The sequence below is a fragment of the Acanthochromis polyacanthus genome, chromosome 16 (assembly GCF_021347895.1).
Source record: "Acanthochromis polyacanthus isolate Apoly-LR-REF ecotype Palm Island chromosome 16, KAUST_Apoly_ChrSc, whole genome shotgun sequence".
NCBI classification, from domain to species: domain Eukaryota; kingdom Metazoa; phylum Chordata; class Actinopteri; family Pomacentridae; genus Acanthochromis; species Acanthochromis polyacanthus.
In genome coordinates, this window is record NC_067128.1 from 45,768 (window position 1) to 55,886 (window position 10,119).

The window sequence follows — 10,119 nt, forward strand, 5'->3', positions numbered from 1 at the left end:
GCTGTTGGAAGATTTTGCTTGTTTCAGTCTCATTTTTATGACTTATAAAACTCAGTAATTTATTTAGATTTAGGTTTCTTGTTGTTGCTGTTATTTGATGGGGGTTTGAATGAGATTGGAATATTAAATGTTTCTTTTACTACTATTCAAACTGATGATGAAAAAAATATGAAAATAAACACGTAAGATTCAAATCTGTTTCCTGATTCCTTCATGTTTTCATTTAGATCAGTGTGAGAGAAATGAATTAGCTTGAACACCAAACACAGTAACATTCAAGACAGACAACATTCTTTTCCATTTACAGTCACTGCAGGTGGTAAACACCAGATATTTTCTCCACATAAAGTTTACTGGGTTTGAATTTTTTCATTTGTGAATCTTAAACCTTGTTGAGTCAATCCGTGGTTTCTGAATCCAGTTCTGATCACGTTCAAATGAAAGAGGCAGCAGATGACCATCACAAACATGGACGGTCAAGAGACACATATTTCTGAGAGGAATAGCAAACTATAATAAGATAAGATAAGATAAGATAAGATAAGATAAGATAAGATAAGATAAGATAAGATAAGATAATCCTTTATTGATCCCCAGAGGTGAAATTCAAGTATTGCAGGAGCACAAGGCAAATACACGGATACAAGGGTAGTAGCATGCATTGGGTTCAAAAATTACACATAGTTTTTAGGACAAACCAAGGGTGACATATAATAAACAAAACAAAAAGGGAAAACAATAAACTGACCAGTAGCAGCAAACAGTGTGAGGTATTCACAATGTCAAAAAGTGTCATCCAGGACAACTGAGCTATGCAGTGCAGTGAAGTAAAGTGACAGTGATATTAAAGTGACAGTGTGAAGGGTAACAAGAGTTAAATACAGTAATCAACAGGAGTTATGTACAGTAATTCCAGGGGGGGGTCAGTGCAGTGATGTACTGTGGCCTCCGCTGCTGTTTAAGAGTCTGATGGTGGTGGGCACAAAGGAGCGCCTGAAGCGCTCAGTTCTGCTTCTGGGTGGGATGATGCGCTGGCTGAACGAGCTGCCCATGTCCCACAGCTCGTCGTGGAGAGGGTGAGAGGGGTTGTCCAGGACTGCCTTGATTTTGTCCATGATCCTCCTCTCTACCACAGTCTCCAGATTGTCTAATTGAAGGCCCACAACAGAATGGGCCTTCTTCACCAGTCTGTTAAGCCTGTTGACCTCACCAGTCTTGATGCCATCCCACCAGCACACCACGGCAAAGAAGAGTGCGCTGGCCACCACAGACTGGTAGAAAGTCTTCAGGAGCCTGCTGCAGACGCCAAACGACCTGAGTCTCCTCAGGAAGAACAACCTGCTCTGTCCCTTCCTGAAGAGGGCGTCCGTGTTGTGGGACCAGTCCAGTTTATTGTTGATGTGGACCCCAAGGTACCAATATGAGTCCACCCCATCCACTTCCTCCCCCTGGATGATGATGGGGGCAGGGGACCTCCTGCTCCTCCGGTAGTCCACAACCTCCTCCTTGGTTTTGCTAATATTGAGCTTCAGGTTGTTGCTGTCACACCATGTGATGAAGCTCTCAATCAGTCCTCTGTACTCCCCTTCGTCATCATCAGTAATGCATCCAACAATGGAGGAGTCATCGGAAAACTTCTGGAGGTGACAGGAACCAGAGTTGAACCGGAAATCAGAGGTGAAGAGAGTGAAGAGGAAGGGTGCAGGACGGTTCCTTGGGGTACTCCTGTGCTGCTTGTAACCACCTCAGAGATGCAGCTGTCCACCCTGACGTACTGCGGCCGGCCTGTGAGTTAGTCCAGGATCCAAGTTGTGGTGTCAGGGTGCAGTTGCATCTCCAGCAGCTTCTCCCCCAGGAGGCAGGGCCTGATGGTATTGAAGGCACTGGAGAAGTCAAGGAACATGACTCTCACGGTGCCCCCAGGCCACTCCAGATGTGACAGGGCCCTGTGGGTGAGGCAGATGATAGCATCCTCCACGCCAATGTGCTTCTGGTATGCAAACTGCAGGGGGTCCAAGAAAGCAGAGAGCAGAGTCCTCAGGTGTTGAAGAACCAGCCTCTCAAAGGTCTTCATGACATGCGACGTCAATGCCACAGGTCTGTAGTCATTGAGAGCCCTGGGACGTCCTTTCTTAGGTACCAGGACGATGCAGGAGGTCTTCCACAGGTTGGGCACCTTCATCAACCTCAGGGAGAGGTTAAAGAGGTGCTGAAAGACTCCGGCAAGCTGCCCGGCACACGCTCTGAGGACCCTGGGGCTGATGTTGTCCGGCCCACTGGCTTTGTTGGTGCGGAGTTTGGAGAGCTGTTGGAGAAGCAGTGGATCTTTTTAATCTGGACAATGTTGTCCTCACAGAAGCCGATGTAGTCTGTAATACAGTGGGAGAGGCCTTCAATGTCCTCACCATAGTCCTCTTTGAAAAGGTCCCAGTACGTGACATAGAAGCACTATTGCAGCGCCTCCTCTGTGTCCTTAGACCAAACCTTTCAACACGGTCTCACGGGGATTCGTGAAACTGTTACGTAAATTTTTTGTTTCTTTTTCGTGCGCACCAACACGATTTCGTCATGTTTTTCGTGCCGCTCACCACGAAATGTTTTTCGTGTTGCTCACAACGAAACCCGCTGTGGTAATCACAGCTGAAAGTGGTTTATACCAGCGGATTCATGACGATCTAAGCTGTCCATCGGCGTATACTGCTTGTGTGATTGCGTTTGCGGCCGCCGGCCGCCGGACATTCTTTAAATTCCTATGCAAATTGGTAAGTGTACCACCGGGTTATGGTTAGGTTATGGTTAGGTTATGGTTAGGGTTATGGTTAGGGTTATGGTTAGGGACGATGTCATGCAAAATATAGCGTTGGATTCGCCACGGTTTTACATTAAAAATATAATACACACATTCGTTTGAAATACGTTCTGGGTGGCACGAAAAGTCCGCCGTTTAAAATACATTGGTGCGCATTTCGTGGTGAGCGGCACGAAAAACATGACGAAATCGTGTTGGTGCGCACGAAACCGAAACAAAAATTTACGTAACAGTTTCACGAATCCTCGTGAGATCGGGATGAACCTTTACAGTCCTCATGGTGGCCGCCTGCTGTTCCACCAGCGGCCTGTAGGTGGTATCGAGGTGAATCAGGTTATGGTCTGACTCCCCCAGAGGAGGGAGAGAAGAAGAGCTGTATGTTCCCTCCACGTCAGCATACAGGAGGTCCAAGATTTTATTCCCTCTCGTAGCACAGGAGAGAGAGAGACATGATTGAAGTCCCCACTGATTAGTATGAGGGCGTTGGGGAGTTGGGTTTGGAGTCCCGCGATCACAGTGTGGATGACGTCACAGGCGCCGGCCGCTGCAACTGACGGTGGGATGTAAACAGCCACAGCGATGGTGTGTGAAAACTCCTGTGGTAGGTAATATGGACGTAATCCCACCCCTAAAAGTTCCACATCAGGGGTGCACCAACATCACTGTTCAAGTATCTATAAACTGCTTATATGTAGGCTTCTTTTTCCAGATTCTAGATTCAGTTCAGTTGTCATCATGCATCACAGGATTGTAGAACAGGGGTGTCAAGATCCGTTCCTGGAGGGCCACTATCCTGCATGTTTTAGATGTTTCCCTCTTCCAACAGACCTGATTCAAATGATCAGGCTCGTTATCAGGCTTCTGCTGAGCTTGATGATAAGCTTATCATTTGAATCAGGTGTGTTGGAAGAGGGAAACATCTAAAACATGCAGGATAGTGGCCCTCCAGGAACTGAGTTTGACACCCCTGTTGTAGAATAAAATATAAATTAGTCCCAATATGCTACTGACAAAAAATATATTATCAAGTAATAAAAATGTAGCTATTTTCCAGATGATGTGGAAAATGAATTTAATAATCTCATCTTCAGTGTAGAAATGTCATGAAAAATCTCCCATACACAGTTCAAGTGATGTCTGTTTCAGCTCCAGAGCATTGGGGCCTGAACTATGAAGAAAGTTCAACATATTCAGGGTATTTGTTCATTATCTGGCTTCATTTAACCAAATTATCACAGTCGAGACAAACAGTCTTATGAAGCTGGTTATCAACTCAGTAAATCTACCAGGGATTGTGAATCTACCTCTGAGTATGCATTGTACAGACTGTGGGACCTCCAACTACAACTGAATTATCTCATCAAAATAAGTTGGTAAAGATTTTGAAATCCATTTCTGGATACAATACTAATACATATTTCGTGAAAATCCCCAAGTTACTGAATGTCAAGATTCAGATAAGTGTCTTTTTGTCTTGTGTCATCATATCTTCTGTTGTCTGTCTGTTCTCTTGAGTCTTGAGTCATTCTGATGGTCATCTCACCATCAGAGGCTAAAACCTCCAGAGCTCTGCTGCTGTTGAACCACATTCTCACCTAAACACTTCCCTCTAAGGTCTTCCATCAAAGCTGCAGTGAGGAATCAGTGGCCTACAGACCAGAACTGATCCAAAACCACATGAGAAAACTCAGCTCAGAACAACACAGTGTGATATAAAACTCCTCTCAGATGAGATTCATTGATGCCTTCAGTGTGTAAATGTCATGAAAACCTCCCAAACACAGTTGAAGTGACGAGGTCAAATAAACTCAGTGTGCCAACTGATCAGACTTTCTTCCACAGTGGACAACACAGTATATTCATATACTGCAATGCACAATTATAAATGTGTATTTTCATGAAACTGTGTGAGCCAACATGCTTGTTCAGATTTAGAAAACATGAAGTGTAGATGTGTGATGCTCAAATAGCTCACATCAGTGTTTTAACCACACTGGACATTTGCTCATCATTTGTGGGTAACACCTCCAGAGCTCTGCTATTGTTAAACCATATGCTCACCAAAAAAAAATTCCAACTTGATTCTCAGAAAAGTTTCTGTCAGGAAGTACCAACAGGTCTCAGAGCACGAAAATCATATCTGTGTTTCTGCATCAGTGACATCAAGAGTCAGAGTAGAAGAAGAGTTAACTGTATCTGTTCTTTCAGAAGCCCCATCTAAATCACCTCTATACTCACTTCTCCCTGCTGCCCTCTGGCCGGAGGTTCAGGACTCTGAGGTGGAAACGGGTGCGCTTCAGCAAAAGCTTTGTCCCCTCCGCCACTGCTGATCTTAATCACCTTTACTATGTTTCCCACCCATCACTCACCAGCATGTGTGTTGTCCTATTGTCCTGTGTTTTACTGTTTATGATATGTGTTTTTTTTTCTATGTACCTGACAGTGCCTGTGACAATGAATATCCCCTTGGGGACAATAAAGGTTTATCTATCTATCTATCTATCTATCTATCTATCTATCTATCTATCTATCTATCTATCTATCTATCTATCTATCTATCTATCTATCTATCAAATATGTAAGTGTACTATTGATACAGTTTGCAATATGATTTCATTTAATGGTGAGAGTAGTACTTCTAAAATGGTGTGAATGCGATTTTTGTTGCACTTTCTGATGATTGGAGTCAACAAAGTGTTATTAACTTGAACATGTCTTTGCTCCATCAAACCATGAAGTTTGAGTGTCAGTTTGGTCATACAGTATGGACATATTGTGTCTTTATTTCTCTTTACGTGTGAATTAAGGCTGAGGAAGAAGCTGCTACGCTCCGCCTACATAAAGAACCACATATGAGGAGGAGACATTAATCAGACAGTTGATGCTACATTTGTCTTTCAGAGGAACTTGGACAGAGACTTTGAGAGTTTACAGTGTGAGAACAAGAGAAGGAAAAACTATGGTTGAATTCAGATCACTTGAGATGTTTCTGATCCTGATGATTCCATTTACAGGTAAGAAACAAATAGCTTTTTTTCAATAGAGAAGAAGAGCAAAAGCTATTGTGATGTTACTAATAACAGTTTATAAAGTAACATTCATTTAGCTGAGATACACGTTTTCTGTATTATAAAGTTAAGCATAATTATAAAAATGATTTTTTTATTATTATTGTTATTCTCTCATTTTCTCAACAGCAGTGACTCAGCATTTTTCCGAAATCATTGTCAGAGTTGGAGGAAAAGCTACGCTACCTTGTGAAGGCATCAAAGATGATCAGGATAAATATAAAAGTACTACCTGGATCTTCGTTAGTTCGACAAACAGAATAGCAGTAACACTTTTTGAATACGGACAGATTGCCAGAGAAGCTGCAGCTAAATCAGACAGACTGAGTGTTACAGAGAAATGTTCTCTGGTTATAAGAAGGTCACAGATGAGGATGCTGGTCGTTACAGCTGCAAACAGTTTAAATCAGGACAAATAGTTACAAACTCTGAGGTTGATCTGATTGTTATTAAAAGTAAGTATTTACATCATAATGTTTTCATCTTCAACTGACTCCTTAGAAAAACACTGAAACATTACAATAATTGTGGCTGCAGTGAGGAAGTTGAATGTAAAAGTTTTTATCTTTGCTCTGTGTCGACACATGGAGGATGGAACATTTAATCAGAGCTGATTTCATGATTTGGATCAATAGAACAGTGTGAAGACCCAGTTTGGCTCTACTGGCCATTTTCTATGTACATGAAGTCAAATATAGGAAATGTAACAAAGTGCAGCTATTTCCAGGTGAGGAGAAGATCAACAGTTTGAACTGGTTCTTCTGGATGTGAAATGTAACACACTGAAAACTGTTTAATGATTCACTGGAAGTTGTAAGATGACTGGACAGTTTGTAATTTACTGATTGTCAATGGTAAATATGAGGGATTTTCTCAGGTGTTTGATTTTATCATCTTTTAGGAGACAACATAGCAACACCACCAGCACCGCCAACAACCAAAAGAACAACTAAAACAACAACCAGACCAACAACAACAACCAACAACTAAAGCAACAAAAGCAACAATCAGACCAACAACAACAACAACAACAACAACAACAGACCCAGCAGCAGCAGAAACAAGCCTAAATGCAGGTACAGTATGAACATCTACTAGCAGTGATTCATCATCAAATCAAACATCTCTCTGTGTCTTTCTGTTTTCAGGTCAGTAACATAGAAAATAGGAGAACAACAGTGTTTTAATCACATGATCACATGTTGTTGACATGAGTGTGATCAGCAGACTGACAGTGAGAAGTGATGCTGATAATGTTCATGCAGACACACACATGTGAACAAGACAATGATTGTGAAACACTGTAGAGACACAAGATGTCAGAGAGCCGATACAAACACAACTTCAGAGCTCTGCCTGAACTGACTCCATCTTTCATTTATTCATCTCATCTTCAGCCTCATGACTTTCTAACTGTGCTTCATTATTTCTCTCTGAAGGTTGTTGGATCAGGTTGATCTTTGTTCCTGTGGGTGTAGCAGCGCTCTCAGTGATTGTTGTGTCAGTCAACATTTGGACCAGAACAAAAGGTGACAACATTTACAATGAAACTAATTTATAACCAACAAGTTGAGATAAACTTGAAATTCACAAGGAGACTAAAGGAGAATTCCGTCTGTTCAGGTTCCGAAACACATCGTGGCAAGAAGGTGAGTTTTACAACTGAATCCTGAAAATTAGAATTCATGACAAACTAATTTGTTGCTCAGTGAAACTATTTTTACTACATTGTGAGATTGTAAAGAGCAAATCAGACACTGAGAGATGAAACATGCAATTCTGATAGTTTGTGTTTCCACAGCAGCACAGTAATGAAGACGATGATGTGGTGACGTATGAAAAATGCTGAAGACGTTTCTGCTCCTGTTAGATTCCACAGATCAACAAATCAGCTGTGAAAATATTTCTTATCTGCAGTTATTTCAAACACAGCAGCTGGATTTAAACATGACTGAACAGGAAAGAGAGAACAGAGAAAACAGAATCTATTTTACTGCTGGAACAGGACTCGAAATCTGTTTTATCTGATCAGTGAAGACAATAAAAACAAGAAAATATCAGTCGAATCATTGAACTAATTTTCCATTTTTGTTCAATATTTTGCTTGTCTTGTGTTATTTTCATCACTAATAGAACTCACTGTAATTTACTTTGCTGTGGTTTTGTTGTTGCGTCTCAGGAGTTTTTTTGTGTTTAAATGAGATATGAGCTTTCATTCTTCTAATTTCTTTATTTAATATATTTGCTTTATTGTTTTAAATTAATCCGAGTGTTATATTTAGAGCTGTTGGAAGATTTTGCTTGTTTCAGTCTCATTTTTATGACTTATAAAACTCAGTAATTTATTTAGATTTAGGTTTCTTGTTGTTGCTGTTATTTGATGGGGGTTTGAATGAGATTTGAATATTAAATGTTTCTTTTACTACTATTCAAACTGATGATGAAAAAAATATGAAAATAAACGTGTAAGATTCAAATATCTTTCCTGATTCCTTCATGTTTTCATTTAGATCAGTGTGAGAGAAATGAATTAGCTTGAACACCAAACACAGTAACATTCTAGATAAACAACATTCTTTTCCATTTACAGTCACTGCAGGTGGTAAACACTAGATATTTTCTCCACATAAAGTTTACTGGGTTTGAATTTTTCATTTGTCAATCTTAAACCTCGTTGAGTCAATCCGTGGTTTCTGAATCCAGTTCTGATCACGTTCACATGAAAGAGTCAGCAAACGACCATCACAAACATGGACGATCCAGAGACACATATTTCTGAGAGAAAAACAAACTATAATCCCAATTATAGATTTATCCATCCATCCATTTTCTATACACAGCTTAATCACAGGGAGCTGGAGTCTATTCCAACTGACTTAGGGTGAAGGCCGGGGACACCCTGGACAGGTCGCCAGTCTGTCGCAGGGCTACATATACAGACAAACAATCCCACTCACATTCACACCTGCGGACAATTTAGAGTAATCAATTAAACTCAGCATATTTTTGGACTATGTTCTCCCTGTGCATGCGTGGGTTTTCTCCGGGCACTCCGGCTTCCTCCCACAGTCCAAAAATATGCTGAGGTTAATTGACTAGGGTCATTCCAGGTGAAATGACCAGATATTCCTTGGGGGTGTTGCTGCACCATTTTCAAATTAGTCCAAAATTTGCATGCCATTAGATAGTCACAAAAGTACTTTCTATGCAAAATTGTAGGCCTGTAGCTCAAATAGTTTCTGAGTTGTGGGGATCTGAAATTTTCAGAATTTGGGCTATAAAAAGCCTCGCCAGGGTTTCTTGCATCTTTAAGTGGTTATTTCTCAGCCTCCCGACATACCAGAGAGCTGTGAGTTGGTAAACAAGGCCTCTGCATGTAGCTAGTGCCCCACAAACATCCTCAGGTGTTTCCCTACACTCTGCAGGCCATGGGGGCTTGCTAAAAATGCTAAAAATTAAGAGATACCAACTCACGAGTGGGGTTTGGGACCTTAAAAGTACTAGAAATACTGCACAGAAGTGTTCTAACACCCCTGGGTTCCATTCTACACAAACTTGTGTGATAACTTAGCAAACTGGAGCTTTCTAGGTACCTCAGTTTGGAAAATATGAGCTCCCAAAGTTGGATGAGATTTTTAATTGGCTATTTTTGATGGCAAAAATCTCAGTGTGGGACAGGTACCAGAGAACCCAAAATTTTCTACAAGACAGTTCCATCTGTCTTCTGTCACTGTACAAAAAATCAGCAGGGTTGTATTTGTAGTTACTGATATATTCTTTACTCAAAATGGCATGGGTAATGTCAAAATCGTTTTTTGCTTTTCAGTACTTTAAATTGAGATACTATGTATGTTTTGTTCTTTTTGAAATGTTAGTTGTTAAAGGTGACGACCTTCAAAAGTGTAATGGTAAAACTTAGGTATACCTAAGTTATAACTTAGGTATAGGTTATTTTGCTTGTAGCATGACATTGTACAATTAAATTTAACATGTTTAATCCCACTGCACTGATACTGTAAAATTCAACATTGTTGTTGTATTTTAAATTAATCAACCATGAACTACTACAGAGCTCCCTGAATTCAAGTTAGTACATGTAATTTGTATGTGTATGTTATAATTACATGTATGCATTGCAAATGGGTGTCAACATGTCATGATATCTACAGGTATAGCTCTAAACTAGACCTTGTGACACAAAAAGGGCATTACATTTTTTTTGCTTTTCAGTACTTTAAATTG

General features: G+C 40.7%; 1 protein-coding gene across 1 annotated transcript in view; it reads left to right on the plus strand.

Annotated features, from left to right (window-relative positions):
- Nucleotides 1-2,072: 2,072 nt before the first annotated feature.
- LOC110946199 (calpain-9-like) overlaps nucleotides 2,073-10,119 on the plus strand; it is a 26,951-nt gene continuing 18,904 nt past the window's right edge. The window contains exon 1 of the mRNA XM_051937019.1: nucleotides 2,073-2,097. Within this exon, the coding sequence (XP_051792979.1) occupies nucleotides 2,073-2,097 (25 nt within the window). The remainder of the gene's footprint in view (nucleotides 2,098-10,119) is intronic.